This window comes from Macrobrachium rosenbergii, chromosome 26 (genome assembly GCF_040412425.1).
Source record: "Macrobrachium rosenbergii isolate ZJJX-2024 chromosome 26, ASM4041242v1, whole genome shotgun sequence".
In the NCBI taxonomy this organism is placed as follows: domain Eukaryota; kingdom Metazoa; phylum Arthropoda; class Malacostraca; order Decapoda; family Palaemonidae; genus Macrobrachium; species Macrobrachium rosenbergii.
Genome location: NC_089766.1, coordinates 4,532,920 through 4,550,254, shown reverse-complemented (window position 1 = coordinate 4,550,254; position 17,335 = coordinate 4,532,920). Strand labels below are relative to the sequence as shown.

Sequence of the window (17,335 nt, the reverse complement as noted above, 5' to 3'; positions counted from 1 at the left end):
TATATAAATGCCAACCATGAAAAATGATACAGTATTTCCATGTTTGCATTACAGTACAGGAAAACTATTTTGAAATTGGACTTTTCGTCGAATGATATATTCACTTAATTTCTTGAAGACTGCTAGCAGGGTGGCATAAATCATGTAGGGTATTGAGACATGTCTTTTTCCTGTCCTTCCATTTATTAATTTGTCCGTGTCTGGTCGTATACAATCTACTGGTAATCTATAGCAACAATAATCCATAAAACTCCAACAAAAACACGTTTCATTATCACAAACATCCACTCATGTCCACACACACCCACATGCACACGCTCATCCACAGATACACACGCAGTAAACACAATGCTGTCCTTGGACTAAATCTATGTTTACTCCATGGATAGCAAGATCCCCTGGACATGAACTGAATCATAAATAAAAATCATAAAACACAGCTTCCAAAATGACTAGATTAGATGATTCCTTTAAAAAAAACAAATAAAGAAGTATTCAAAATAAAGGCTAAAAGATTAAAGGAAGGAAAAATTTGAGGAAAAAATAAAGAATGGTCATTGACTTACTTGAAAATTCATCTCATGAAAACTATATATCTGTATTGCATTTCTTCATCTGCAAGTAAGCAGGAAACTGGGAAAATATAAGTCTTTCTGGCCTTGAATCACCAAATAAACTGTGGTACCAGCACCTTAAGAAGTTGGAAACCTTGGGTGGAATGATTTGAGCATCTGTTTATTTCAGAGATATGTGGAAATTCCAACTTTTCATAAAGACTTCTGTTGAATATCTTGGTTTAGACTGAGTCTGCAGTTTAACCTTAAACAGGAAAAGATAATAAATGAGATATGAATGCAGGGTATTACATTATTTCACAAAATGTACAAAGTTATACAAGACTTCTCAGACCTCAAGTCATTTACTTTAAATTGCTTATCAAGTTTCTACAAAATATTCTTTCAAGAATAAAATAAGTTACACCAAGAAGCCACTCATAGATTCTCCACTGTAAAATTAGATGACGTAAAAGATGAATCTATATCCACAAGATAAATATAAATTTTCAAGACTTTCAAAGCCAATAAACAATAATGGAGATGAATACTGTAAATCAATTGCAACTGAGTAGATACTGTACACCTAAATTACCCAAATCATAGATGACAAATTCTTGAAAGTTGTCTTTTATTTATAAAGTTAATGTAACCTGACCAATAAGTTTATCTTCAATAGAAGTTGTATGGAACTATATCATAATGATTTACTATATATTTGTACATTCTTTGATAAATTTCAAAAGAGAAAAGACAGCATAGCTGGAGTTATTTCCCATTATTCATTCCACTCTACTCAGTGATTTGTCTTCTCATTCAGAAAAGATTTGTACAGTAGATTATAGAAATGGTTCCATCAACCTGTTGCTTCAATATGGTCCAGTTTCTCATAGCTGTTACTTGCATGAAACGCAACTGTTTGATACACATTACAGTACAAGGAGCAGATACTAACTTAAGCTGCTTTATGCATATCACTAACATAAATAGTTTTCTTCACCTGACCAATATTCTACAAAACATTTGAAATGTAACTCAAACGAATCCTGGAAACTACGACACTATCTGAAGTAACAAAATTATAAAACCCTAAAAGTCCAAAGGCATATTTACATCTGAAATGTGTTTGACTGTCCTGTTTAACTGTCTCATCCGCACATTGAATATAACATGAATTATCCACCTTTATTTTCATTTACTGATAAACGATAACCGTATCCAGACCAATACTTGGGTACAAAAAAGGCAATATTTATTTCATGTATATATATATGCATTATATATATATCTGGATATAAGCAACAGAAATTACATTATTAATACTATAGAAGGATTGAAACTAGGTTCTGCCTCAATACGTTACAAAGTGTTCGTTGCTAAAAGAGATACGAAAACCAATATTTACAACACAGTTCATGCATTATGTACACGCTGTCGATGAAGACCAGAGTTCAGTAGAAGGACCAGAGGAATTTGAACCATTTTAACAATAATAAGGCTATTTTATTATTTTTCATCTGTTTGTATAAAGTTCAGCAATAGGATCCTACAATATAATAGTTTGTATCGACTTAATTAAGTCTGGAAAAACTAGAATACTATGGAAGTTGAATTGGGACCTTTGCATTCTAAAATTTATAAGAATACAGTACTATCAATTTTTCATGACAATTTATTTGGCTAATAATTATGGCAACAATTTGGCAAAATCAAATAATTCCTTTCATGAAAGGTTACTTTCTTTATAAAATATGCCCTGGAATCAGGCACCACTGACTATGTCTACAAGAATGACTCCCTCTCCCTTACACGTAATGGAAGATATCTACAACTTGTTTCCTTCAATTCTTCCTAAGCAATGTCATTTCTTTCCATTCCACAAAACTGGAAGGCATACATATAAGTTACAGTAAGATACTGTAAACAAACTATAGTTTTTCTTCAGTTGTGTGCATCTAGACTAAAAAGATCCCAGGTTTCTTTTAATGAAATTTCCAATATACCTTTCCATGTGACTTGGAAAAATCATCCAGACATTCTCCTACTAATACAGCGTTGCAACTGAAAACGTCCTGAAACTAGCCACAGGAAATAGATCTTTTTTTTTTTGTCATTATACAAAATCTGAATACACTTGAATGTACCTTCCCAATAAGGACTCCTCATCAATTAAAAATGGATTAAGGAATCTTACAACATGTGAAAGATAATACAGTACAACAGATGGAAGTCTTGTGATAATCCATAACTATAATACTGATGTGACAGATGTACGAGAATGATTCTTCTCTCACTTATCAAACCAACTCATGCTCTCCGAAGAGGGCGAGGGACTCCCCTGTCTCCCCAATAGGGATGTTCGAAGCCCTCTTCATAAGAAATGAATGACTGAAAAATGAATTCATACAAAAACAGCAGATTTTTACATACATATAAATATACATAAGTATACTGTAATGTGTATATACTGTACACACACATATATATGGTACCTATATATAAATATATATACAATTCAAACCTACTTTGGCTGATAAGAATGAGTATCATACCCCAAAAGACAGTGATGTTATCTTACAACAAGTCTTAGTATAACATCAAATGAAGAGAGGATAAAACAACTTATCAACATTACACAAACTATACAAAAAACACTTTAACTGGTAATTCCATATGAAATGTCTTTCATGATGTACGTCATGACAAAAACAATGCAATCAGTCAAATGAATGTAGACTGTAACAGTTTCTAATTTCTACTACAGCACTAAAACAAATGAAGTCAGAATACCTTCATTTACTTCTTTTGGCGACGAACAACTTACAGAGAGTATTTAGCACCAACTGCACTTAAGGACCAGGATACAGAAAACGGTGAATATTAGAAGCCAAAGCATATTTTGTGCACTTTTCCCACTCACCTACTATGTATGAAACTGAAGCTAAGTTCTATATAAAAGCATCAAAATGTAATTTTCTTTCTAAAGTTCAACCCGTGTTTACGGATAATCCGTATTTCTCGATACATTTAGTATTACCATCAATTAACTTCAAAGAACGACAAAGGTCTTATAAGCACTTAACTGAGATGAGGCCCACTGTACATACTTATATGCCACTTAAGAGTATATGTGTGCGATCTTGAGCAGTTTTGTAGAATTCAGGGCTGACTGGGTCATTCAGCTCCTGCAAGCACTTGTTTAGATAACTGTCACTTATTCTAAAGCACTGGGGTCAAAAACCAATGCGTGCTTTAGGTCAACTTTAGTAACCTCAGGAACCATGATCAAAGTCAGGATTTCAGAAACCTACAAAGTATCCCAAACAAGAAAATGGTTTCCTTCACAAAATGATTAAAATGTTCAGGGTCAACAACAACTTCATATATATATAAGTATTGTGTATATAAAACCACTCTTTCTTCTTCCTAAAAATGGTATCCTAAGACTCAAATTACAATGAGGGAGGGATAGACATTATTAATATTGGGTTCTATCACAACAGTATAGAAATGTACCTTTTTTGGTCAAATCTTTTTTTTTAAAAATCTCATTATTTTACAAACAAGTGGGAATGCTTCCATTACTTCCCTTAGCACTCTCTTATTTACAAATTGGATGAGAAAATACAGGGATCAGAAATGGAACTGTGATCCTTAAGCTAAGCCAGCACAGGGTCCATTTTCCTATTTATTTCAATATTACAAACAGCTTGGAAAAACACAGACTCTACTGAGCTAGCCTTCAAGGGTCATAGTCACATGCCAGACCACTAATATTATGGGTGCAGAGGTGATATTTGAATCCATATACAGATGAAACTGATGAAGAGTCGAGTTGGTGCATTAAAAACTTGAATCTGAAAATAGAAAAAATTATTAATAAAGCAAAAAATTATATACAACATTATTCATCTTATATAATAGCACTAAATGAGTCATTCATATAATGTTGAAACTTTCACTGAATAATCAAACATATATAGAATCTATATAATGCAAAACTAACAACTGACCGGCATAAAGTACCATTAACAATTGCTGCTTTGTAATAGGTTTCATGTACTGTATACCTGTAATAAAAGCTAATTGAATCAATTTATTTTTATGAACAATTTACAAATTTAAGTGTAGATAATCACTACACATAAAAACCCCACAAACATAAAACTGTATGATAATGGTGCTATTGGAACTTCAAAGTTTCAGCTAGAAGAAATATTCAATTCTTGAACCCTTTAATGCAACAAACACCAATTACACAGAGATGTAAATACTATATACATGTTGCATTCTCATATACAAACATGGGTATCTGTGCAACAGCTTACCATTTTGTTTAGTCCCTTTTCGACGGGTTCTTTGTAGCATAACTACCCAAAATTTACATCTCCCTTTCCTGTCTTAGGTTACGAAGAATGAGATTACGGTGACCTGACTGACTTCACATTTAATCAATCTCCTTTGGTTTCTTCCTACCTGGTTGAGCTACTTAACTTTACCTTGCTCTAATCTTCACCTCCCACTTGAGAGCAGTTACCGCAAGTAAGCCCTATGAGAGTCAAGAAATGTGATTCAGCTGTCATGTTATACTAATTTATTACAACAGGTCAACAAGGTATCAACTCAGCCTTGTGTCTGTACAGAAGGTATGTACACTGAGTCAAAAAATTCTCTCTGCAATGAGTACACGAAGCACCATGATGAAGACCAATGAGATGGCCAGAAGTCTTGGAAACTGACATAGAAGAAGGTCAGAGATGGGAAATAAAGCGGAGTATACAAGACAGGAAACTTAATGTGAAAACTCATTTTGTCTGACCCTGTGGAAGGAAAATCCAATGTAAAAATGTTAATGGCGAATATGCTGCACACAGTACGTGAGGCATAAGCAGTAATATTCAAAGGAGGAAATCAACTTGCTATGTACTATTCCCTACAAATGCTTTGACAAGGAACATCTTCCTCATACTGTTGATAGTAATACTGTAAAGAATATAATCAAATTAAACATGAAAAACGATTCAACAAACCAAGGGACATTTTAGTTTTTTTTTAAAGGTGAAATTAATATGATTACAGTAATCCCAAAAATACCAGGTATACTGAATCACTAGCATATTACAAGGGTATTTAACTGACGTCATCTCAGGTTATAAGAGAGAGAGAGAGAGAGAGAGAGAGAGAGAGAGAGAGAGAGAGAGAGAGAGAGAGAGAGAGAGAGATTTCTAATTTAACTCGGTGAAACTTCAGTACTTGGTCAGCACCTATCAAGAGATTTCATGCACCTTATGTAAAACAAGTTTGTATAAAAGTGCTAACAAACATACTGCTACTCTATCATCAAAATAAATAGGAACTAGTATAACAGTCTCCACATACAATATCTTCCTGAATACCAGTATTCTGAGTATAAAGTCATGCATGAATGATACAAAGTAAAATGAATAAGTGCTAATATTTCTAAATCACTGCACTGTGCTTGTACAACAGTGCACGGTGGACGAAGTAATGTTTCTTGTACGCACCACAAAGGTTAATAGCTCGGTATTGCATTTATTGATATGATGGTAAATAACATCTGTGAAATGTATTGTCTGTTCTGTGTCAAGATTATCAGCAATCTTATTCAGAAATCACACATTTGAAGAAGCAAATTACAAGATAAGTATGCAAAGAAGCAGGTACTGCACCTATTTTGTTTTTACTGTTCAATTCCATGTCAGTGAAAACAATATCTTCACTATATTTAATTTACAATGATTTTGCAATTACCATAAAACAGATGTATACAGCTGACTTTGTTCATGTTTTAAATATATTTTTATTCTAAAAATATCATTCTGATCTATTAAAAGTTATGGCAATTTTCCAGTAACATGAAAACATAGATTATATAATGTAGTTACTTCCCCCTTCAACTCATGACCAGCAAATGAAATATGCTATCTTATGTACCCTGCAATGACTGCATAATTTCCTTAATTACTCAGATTTTGTAAATACTATTAAGCATAATTTTAAACCTAATCATAATATGACTGTGATAAGTGATTATAACTTGAGCTTCAGGTTACAGGATAACATAAACACAGCTTGCCTATCAGAACTAATCGTACATTCAAATACCAACATCTGCTCTGGCCAGTCATTCAAGAAGATATTGCTATAATTTTACTAGTAATGATTACTTGTAAAACAATAAGAAAGTGGTACTAATGTTACTATAAAAAAATCACTACGGAGACTTCATTACATTACAAAAAAATCTGTCAAGAGACTTGCTTTTATACGAAGGCGATGGTATGTGTTAAGTAGTAACAATCAAAGCCAACCAGCAGTCATATGTCGGTTGACTGGCTGGATGCCAGGCAGACAAGGTGCTTGAACTAAACCATTTGCTGGCCTTCCACTGTCCACCAAAGGCTCTGAAGACTCACTAATTGCCATTGGAGGTAAAGACCCACTTCCCCCTGACGATGGCGATGTAGCAGTCGTCGTAGTAGGTTCTGTAACAGTGGTGGCCGTGGTGGACGCTGGAGGACGCGGCCAAGGGGAATATGGAGGTGGGGGTTCAGTTTCAGCAGATGAGTGAGAAGGACTACTGCTGCTGACGCCTCCAACCGCAGACTGGTCAAAGCTAACAGAATTCTTGGGAGGTCTTTTGACTGGATCCTGCTGGCTGACCAGGGCTGCTGCATCCAAATGCATTGTCCCACTGACCTCCAAGTTACCACGTTCCCTTCGGCTTCCTTCAGATGAACCATCGGGGTTTCTAAGGATACTGGGAGGAAGATTCTGTAAGGGAGTTGGGGTGCCACACCCACCGTGGGCATCCTCTGAGTCCCCGGTGATTTCATTGCCAGGATCAGAGGAGAGGGATTCATCTGAATGAGACCTGGATAATAATTTTTTTACATTGGCAGTCTTTGCTGCCTCGACGAGTGTACCCCAACGCTTCTTGTTGGTAGGGCGTCCAAGTCTTGCTTCTGCCAGCCTGGCCAAACGCGCTAGTTTGTTTTGAGGTGACCTCTTTACTGCGGCGGCCTCGGCAACCTGTAGAGACCACGAAAAGGGATATTTATCTGTAAGCCATCATGCAACCATCACTGCTGGGGTGGAGGGAGAACTCTCCCATTTCTTTTTGTTACATATGAATTTCTCATGACCAAATTTTGCTCTGTCAAAGAGAGTAAACATGATTATTTCCATCACTTATGTTTATTTCACAATAAGGGAATAAAAAATTGTCAGTATAACTTTTTCTGGGAAGAGACTGAAGAAACATTGGGAGGTTAGATGTCTGCTGCAGAAGGGTGGTGGTTATGGAGTGGGAGACAGGGAAAAAGTACAAGTGGCAAGGTAGCAGCAGCAGCAAATAAATATCAACTACTTGAGTGTAACAGGACAACAATATTAAGGCCCACCTGCCCAAACTGAAGACAGTGGACACTTTACACAAACATTTCAGCACCATAGCTGCAAATTGGGGGACCAACAATGAATATATTTATTTATAAATATATATATATGCTTGGGGAAGTATATCGACGGTTTTGATGGGAAGATAGAAAACACTGAATATGGGAACCAAGTTGATTTTAGATTGGGAAATTCAGAATTACTTACAATCTTAATATGTGAGGTGGTTATTCTGAAAGGAAATTGTGTTTGGAATGATTTAGTAGTTGTTAACAGGGGAGCTATGCTATATTGATAATAAATCAATAGTAAAAATATTTCTCTATTATCTTTAGCTGATGCTTTTGAACCTTTTTATAACATAAAAGATCACTATGTCATAAACCTTCTTTCATTCTTTAGAGAGCCTAATTTTATCGTTGCCATCCTCTCATCATCCTTACCTCTGTTGTGGCAGGAAGGACAGTTGCGGTGAAGTGGGGTGCCAGGGAGTTGACACCAAGGTTGAATCCCTTCATGAGCCGCCTCTCCTTCTGACGGTTCTTCTTTCCTCCGGTACCTGAGGTGATATGGTCCAAAGACAAGGTTAGACAAATGCCATTCAGGTCCGAGATCCTTAGATACTGTAATGGATCAAAACACCTTCAATAACATAATTCAAGTAAGAATAGGATCATTTAGCAAAATGAAAACGATTACTGCGTTTAAATTGATTTGGGATTAAAATTTTGTAAGTTTATGTAAGAGTACTTAATGAATAGCTTATATTGCGCTAATTCTTCATCTCTTTTGTTCTTATGAAAATATGAGATACATACTAGAAACTTATCTGCTTCAATGGCCAAGGAAATTTAGAATTTCTGTAAACTCGTTTTGTCTTTCAATGCCAGTAAAAGCAACTGATGAAATGAATTATTTTCACAACAGCCAACAGTACAATTAACAAATGCTGATGTACACTGAATAATTACATTTCCCTTGGTCGACTTACACCTAAGTAAACCAAGTCATTTAATTTTTATTAGTAACATTAATCAATGTAATTGATCCTACTCCACACCAAACAGGAAAACAATTGGAGAATACATATTGAATAGGGAGAAAGGAATGAGATATGTAGTGCTGATGATGACTACTGGTACAAAGGGTGACTAATACTGTCAGGCAGGTATTTTATCACATCAAAATGAATTGACAAAACTATCAAGGGAAGGGTCAGTATCACAAAAGGGGCTGCCCAAGGGCGTGAGTGCTTTAAAGTTGGATTTGAATCATCAACGAAATTTTAGGCCAAGCATAAAACACTTATGATTTAAGCTGATAATTCACGCTGCCAATGATAAGAATTACAACCATGACGGCAATAGAGTGGAGTTTTCTACTGATCATGGTGATCAATGCTTGATAATTTCAGTTACAAATTAAATTTGTAATTACTCTGACAAGATGACTTTAAAAAACTTCAGCACTGGATCTCATTGAAGAAGAAATCAACAGTGTGAGGCCTATTATCATAGCCAAAATAGTATGGCCTAATTCACTTAGGTACAGACATAGCTAAACTGAATTACTATGGGTACACCAGGAAATGGTATTCTAATGAGGGGCTTGCAATGATGAAAATGTTGCTCTGGAAGAAATTCTGATTTATTCTTTAAGTATAATGATACACTACAATTCTAGCTGATTATTTATATTCTATAATTATGTAACTCTAAATTACTCCAAGTGTAAACTGTGATGCATTTCAAAGAAATTATTTACGGAAACTTTTTAGTTTGAGAAAATTGGCAGTTACATTTGGCACTCACATGTCTATATTTCTGTGGCTCCAGCAGTTTTTCTTGAGAATTTCTGTCATTTGCAATATCACTAATTTTCAATGTATGCTATGATTAGTCTGCTATCAGCATGCATGATAATTACTGTACATATACGTTGCTTGGTATATAATAAAAGCTAGCGAATTCTTGCAGTACAGTGTTGGGCCACGATGTATGAATATATTTTGTTACATTTTCTCCAAATGTTCTAACCCTGTACTGGTCAAATGTTGCACTTTTAAAGTAATAAACAACACTCCCAAGTTGTCATATTAAATTTTCATTCTGCTTTATAAACTCATGGATAAACTCACAGCCATGTCTAAATTCTTTAGAGAAAATACAGTGTTAAAGATTCATTTTGAACTTGCTTATTAATCCCAAGACTTTTAGCTTACAATTCAGAACCATACTTTCTCACCTCACCAATCCATGGAGTGTTAAACTAATGCCATTTAATCCATTTTTCTTCTTACAACCCTGTTCCTCCACATTTCTTGAGAACATACAACACATAAGCTTAAAAATCTCTTCTAACTGATTTTTTTTTTCGATTTGTGCAATGGCATGTCTTTTGGGAAGTGGATCTATCATTCTCCATAAGGTTTTTTCAACTAAACCCACTTTATTGTTTTATTTCACTACAATTATTCTTTAGTTATCAGCTGAATTTTCAGTGTGGAGTTGACAGGCACTGATACCCAGTAGATTCAGCATCTACAGCAGTACTCAAATTACTAACCATAGATCTGCAATGCTAAATGGGGGCCACAAAAGAAGTGAATGCAAGCAACTGGAGATGAGAAAGCAGTTTTTTTATCATGTAGTTACATTGCAAGTTCTTCCCTTTGGACATATAACCTCTAACTTGACTTTCACAGCCAAGATGCAAACAAGAGTCACGAGAATTCCTTCATCATTCTCATATTCAAAACTCTTATACTTTTCATCTTCCTTCACATTTCTGCTTTCATGACAATATTCAAGTGTGGTTGATAAATGTTTCTTTGGATGTCTTTTCTCACAAATTGTAACTGCCAAGCAAATTTATTTACATTATTTATACTATTATTCAACTGCATTATTTGGAGATATTGAAATTGTTGTTCTGTGGTGAGTGTTGTACATCAAGATTGCCACATGACGACGGTAAAGACATTTTTCGAGCAATTTTTGACAAGCAGGTGAACATTCTAAATCTATGATTGTCTTTTTCCTTAACACTGTGGAGAAAACCAACAAGGATGCATTGCAAAGTATCTTATAATAATATAGACTGTCTACTCAATTTTCCAATCTTTCAACTTATTTTCTAAGATCTTAGTTACTTAAAACAATACATTATTTTTGTTAATTCAATTCAAAATAAAATCACACAAATTAGGCCTAATGCACCCTTGTTCTTGTGGTCTCCAGCACCTATTCTAAAGATAGGCAAAAGGGGAAGAAAGTTGGGAAAACTTACACAAGATGAAGGAAGTGTCACCAAGCCACCAAACTTCTACGTACACCTTGACAACTATAATCCCTCACAACTTTCATATGAACACTCACTGGACTCTCTCTGACACCATACCATTCAAACCCAAACTCATCTGCAGTACTCAGAGAAGTACTGTAAAGGTTCATGATTATGAAAATTTCACCAACAAAAACAAACACTTAAATGGGGTCTAGTTGTTGAACCCCTGCTTTATTCCAATCTTAACTGTAACTTTGGTAACATGTTTCTTTTACCCAATCACTAAAAAAGTTGATCTAAATTTGTCCTGTTATCCCACTGAGTACTGTGCAGATCCAGACATCCAAGTACTCTTGGAATAAATATCATCTGACTTACAAATGTAGATCTACTTACCTCGGCAGGAGAAAAGTCCCTAGATTTTTATTATAAAAGGGGCTGCCTGTTTTAGGTTTCCGTCTGCTAAGGGCAGAGTAGCAATGGCATGGATGCTTTTCTGTTTCTTTTTCTCTTGATGCCATGCAAGTTGCATAAACAGGAAACATTACAGCATGAAGAACTCTTCCAAAATTATAGAAAACATTAAGAGAAGCAGATACAGAAATATGTGTCTTTTCATCACAATTTCTCAAAATACTTTTCGAGTACCAGGATCTTGAAATGTTACATAAACTGTAAACCACAAAAGGCTATGTAATACTATACATAAAATGGTGGCACAGTTTGATGAAATGTCAAGATTTATGAGGGAAAAGTCTTATTATCTATTATTTAAGCAATACCCTTTCCACAAGAAAACTTCGTATGGCAGCTTCCCATTGATACTATGCCCAACATGCCAAAATGTTAGAGGGTAAAACTAATTTTCAAAATAATTTGAGATTAATGATAAATCAATCTTAAACTTCTGAGATGTAAGATATAATAATTATAGACAACAACAGATGAGGTACTCTCTAAAGTAAAAAAATTCTTGAAAAACAAATTCTGTGAAAACTAATGCAATGAATATCACTGTGGAAGCAAATCAATGTCTGAAGAAACATAAAATGAAACAAAATTGAACCTTTCATTTCAGAACAAATCAACCATACACTCTAAGTGCATACATATCCGTACATCCAAGACTCATTACCATATAGAAGAGTATGGCATACCAGGCAAAAAAAGGGAAGAAATTAGTAACTGTGCAGAATATGTAATGTATATGAAAACAGTGAAATTCTTAGCAGCTAACTACTTGCTAACAATAAAAACAAGTAAAACATGTGCCGAAGTTTCTTCGGAGCAATCGAGTTTTCTGTACAGCTGCTACGGCGTATAATCAAGGCCACTGAAAATAGGTCTATCTTTTGGTAGTCTCGGTATAATGCTGTATGAGCTGCGGCTCGTGAAACTTTAACCACGGCCTGGTGGTGGCCTGTCCTGTATCGTTGCCAGAAGCACAATTATGGCTAACTTTAACCTTAAAACAAAAACTACTGAGGCTAGAGGGCTGCAATTTGGTATGTTTGACGATTGGAGGATGGATGATCAACATATCAATTTCCACTCCTCTAGCCTCAGTATTTTTTAAGAGCTAAGGGTGGACAGAAAAAGTGAGGACAGAAAAAAGTGAGGAAGGACAGACAAAGCCGGCACAATAGTTTTCTTTTACAGAAAACTAAAAATGAACTTATGTAAAAGTATGCCATTTAGTGGTTGTTTCAAAACATTATCTGGTACTAGAAATGTAATAAATTTCTCTATTATTTCTTTAGCCCACTGGTTAATAAACTTCTATCCTTACTGTTAGAAAAAGCTTAAATACAACTGTCTAGAGTGGTAGCTTATCAACCTGGGTCTGCTAAATAGACTATCTATGTACCTTAAGGTGGGTGAAGCACTCTCTTCATTTCCCCATCTGAAGAACATAAACAAACATGGTCACCAGGTTTGCTGTTTGTCACCTACGCATATTCCATTTTAACAGCAAACCTAAGGAGGTTCATGTCAGACTGCATGTGTTCAGATGATTTTAGGAAAGTCCATCTTCAGGATGCTTTGAAGACTAAAACAGAATACAGTGTGCAAAGTAGGCCGACGGCCCAGCGCTGGGACCTATGAGGTCATTCAGCGATGAAAGGAAAATTGAGAGTAAAAGGTTACAAAGGTGTAACAGGAGGAAAACCTCGCAGTTGCATTATGAAACAGCTGTTAGAAGAGAGTGGAAAGTAAGATGGAGGAAGAATGTGAAAGGAGGTGCGGTAAAAGGAATGAAAGGGGTTGCAGCTAGGGGCCAAAGGGACATTACAAAGAACCTAAAGTAATGCCTACAGTACAGTGCATCGCACGTGAGGTGCAATGAGGCACTACCCCCCCTTCGAGGAGGATGCTTTGAAGAACTTTCATGAGAGATCCCTGTAGAAATTAAGTTTGCTGTCTTGGTCTAACTTCCTTTCTCTCTCAGGCTGACTGACTTCATGCCAAAAAGATTATTTCATAACTTAAAAACCCATTTACACAGAATTCTGACAGACATTAAAACAACTGAGAAATCTGATACCAAAATCAAAAAAAGCTTTAGGCTTCAAAAGTCATTCATAAGTTGATTGTTCTTAATATCTTAAGTGTCACACCTCAATGCCAAGTGACCTAGGTTCACAAATATTTTCATATCAGCAACACTTATTCCGTGTCCTTTTGCTGGATAGTACCAACCAACCAAATTTCATTAATGCCATTCAATTCAATAACGGTTAGCTTAAACAAAATACTAATGTATTCAATAATTGGTTATTATCATAACCACTAAGAAGCAATTGGCTATATTATAAAACAGCTACTTAAATTTCTTACTAAGTAATCATTATGAATGACTTTTGAAAATGTGAAAAAAATTATTAAGCGTGCTTCAACCATACGTGAAATGCAATTCTTCTTTATGTCACAATGTTATACTTATGGGTTAATTAGTGCACTTACCTTTGACCACTTCAGAATTGAAAAAGAATGATTAAACTAAATGCAAATCAGTATAATTAAAAAATACTTTTAAAATTCTGATTCCAATGATATTACTGTACTGTATTCAAAATGAAAATTGGATTCAGTATGGATCTCTACAGTTTACTATTGAAAAGCACAATCCAAAAAATAGCTTCCTCTAAACTAAATGCAAGATAGTATGATTCATAAATATTTTTTTTAATTGTTTCCACAGATATTACTGTATTCAAAATGAAAAAGCATACTCCAAAAATGGTATCCTCCTCTTGAAAAAATTCCAAGGACTCCACTCCCTACACATTCCAGCAAAGTACTGTACAGTAATGTGAAGCATCAACAGTAAGTTTTGAATATTAATACTGAAATGTTACAAATTACCTAAATGTCTGAAAGAAAGCAAATATTTATTTGAATACAATAGTTAAAACTACTGTAATTAATACTGTACTGTAACACATGCATTACCTAACCAACAGTACCTTCAAATACATATTATATAAAGGTGATAATTTCACGCAATAACAGAACACAAACTAATAAAAACTGATCATTTACAACAACATTAAATTCCAATGACAAAAATATTTGAAATAGGCATATATTGTACAGTAATTATAGGCATGCTCAATACAGTAACGAATATGGTTGTCAAATCTAGCAAGTACAGAAGAGGTACCAGAATGCAACTTTAAAGCATTATATCTGTAATGAAGAACTGGAAATCACCCAAGATCAGTCTGTGAATATAACAATACTAGGCTTTGTCTATTCTTTGCAGAAAGCAATCATATGGGCTAAAGAAAAGCAGACGAATTGAAAAAAGAAAAAGAGCAGGACATTAAATTGACTCAAAACTTAAGAGTAATCTAACGCTACATGAAGACCTCAATGGATATGAGAATTAGTGATTCACGTCATGTATTCTTCTGCACAGGTACTTTTTGCTTCTTTTTCAATGCTCTGGTTTGGTGACACGTGACAGATGGAGGCCGAGGCAATCATTTTTCTCTCTCACTTTCTCTCAATCGCACGAGGACGAAAAATAGGACTCTAGAAACTTACTGCCTCGGGGCAGAATACCTTGACCTGCGGCTGTTGCTGAAGATGTGTTCATTCCTGAATTCTTGAGAATCTCCACCAGCTCGCAGCGGAAGGCTGAAATGTCTTGCTTGATTTCGTTGACATCATCTTCGGTGACACCCTGGTTCTCAGCCTTCCGCTGCTCTACGGTAACGTACCGACGAACCAGGTTCCTCATGATGCTCTGCATTTGGAGGTGAAGGGAGGGAAAACCAATGATTTATTATCAACGACTGAATGTGATGGAGAAAAGGACATGTGAAACTATCCCTTCTACCACGAGGTATGAAGAGGCATAAAAGCTATATCGTCTTTGAACCGGCAAGAATACGCTACTACAGCTCTTTCAACAAACTAGAAGGTATGAGATGGGAGTCCTGCTATCCAAAAGCAAAGATAAGCCAAAATATTCTCAATTAAAAATATAAAAATCTTCCCCAGCTCAGGATGCTCTGCTCAGATCATTCTTGTGCTGTTCATTGGAGAAAGAATAAGTAAGAAAATACAAGGAAGCCACAAGACAGTACACAGCATGCTTTGCAAGTAATATCATAGGAAAGATAATGTTGATTTGCTACCTGCAATAAAAAATATCATAATCAGGAAACATTTGATTTTCATTACCTTGTGATCTGCACCACGATCTAAGACACAAATCATTGACAGTGATTATATATAACATTTGTTTCAACCCACAATGAAATACAGAATTTTACATCAACAACAAACACCATCCATCTGTTCCAAAGCCATTCCTTTTTATTACACCGGACATGCAAGACTGCATGCAGAAAATGCTGAGGTATTGCTCTGTAAAAATATCAAGTTATGCCATCATAAACATTTCGTAGAGAAAAACTCTTTACTCTTTACGCAACCCATCAAAGCCTGAATATAATTACTTCTCATCAACAACTTCTGTGGAATGAAATACGTCTACTATAAACCTCACTCATCAACCCTTCAGTTCCAGACATATGATATGACATCATACCCTACATAACGTCTGCGGTGAATTCCTCAAAAACTTTTATTTGAACAACAGATATCAATTCTTCTTTATATTTACAAAGGATAGGGAATTAATATATTAAGGGCTATACAGCACTTGGCCTGCAATACAAGTCTATACGTACTATACATAATTTTAAACAAATTCTCATGGTACTGTAGATAAAAAGTTTATACTGTCCTCGACTAAACACACCAGGTGAAGTACTCTTCTTTGTGTCAGGGCACACCGACGTATGGATCCACTTCTTGATGATTATAAGTTTTCATGATATTTCAAATTAAGCGCGAGTTTCAACATAAATAAAACACTCTAGCATCTCATAATACAAATAAAAAGAGTCATTAAACCTAACTATTTCCCCTTCATAAAGTCTACTATACAATGTAAGAAAATAGTGTTAGCTTGATTAACATAAACCATTATCGATATTAAACAATAAAACAAAACTATGGTTTAAAACTATTTTCATCTCATTAGGATCTTTGTTAAGCTTTATTACCTAAAAAATTTAACTGTTTAGTCTACTTCATGTGCACAGTACTTTCTTTGATAATGGGTAAAGTTAAGGAATAAACTTTTGATATTTCACAAATGTAATATTTAACAATTTTAGTGCTTAGTTATGGATTTAAGGGGCCACCTGAATGCGGTATACCTTCCACAGAGGAAAATTTAAATTATACACATTTTAGAAAAAACTATGATCAACAGTCGATCCTTCTAAGATTAGAAATACTATGAAATTATTCCTTTGTAAAGCGCACAGTTCTCTTAAAAGACTTCAGGTCCTAATATCACAAGCACTGGCACTAAAATTTTTCTAAGTTCATTTATACCAGCCATCCATTCTGTATAATGAAATCCAATCACTCTCTCTTTCAAATCTGTTACAACAACTACTGGTTTCCAAGAGGCAGCAAGAGGTAACAAATATAATTCTCCTGGGAAAATAAAACTTTAAAACAGTACAGTAGCTACTTCAGAACAAGAACTG

General features: G+C 35.0%; 1 protein-coding gene across 24 annotated transcripts in view; it reads right to left on the bottom strand.

Moving 5' to 3' along the window:
- Positions 1-164: 164 nt before the first annotated feature.
- LOC136852943 (transient receptor potential-gamma protein-like) overlaps positions 165-17,335 on the bottom strand; it is a 698,042-nt gene continuing 680,871 nt past the window's right edge. For 8 of the 24 annotated variants that reach the window (XM_067127956.1, XM_067127949.1, XM_067127961.1 and 5 more), the window contains 4 exons: positions 15,309-15,510; positions 8,417-8,532; positions 6,837-7,607; positions 165-4,411 (listed from right to left, as the gene is read on the bottom strand). In XM_067127956.1, coding sequence (XP_066984057.1) covers positions 6,876-7,607; positions 8,417-8,532; positions 15,309-15,510 — 1,050 coding nt within the window. In that variant the 3' untranslated portion in view covers positions 165-4,411; positions 6,837-6,875. Of the gene's footprint in view, positions 4,412-6,836; positions 7,608-8,180; positions 8,206-8,416; positions 8,533-15,308; positions 15,511-17,335 lie in introns of those variants that run through there. The other 16 variants (XM_067127959.1, XM_067127953.1, XM_067127960.1 and 13 more) reach the window with 8 other exon arrangements.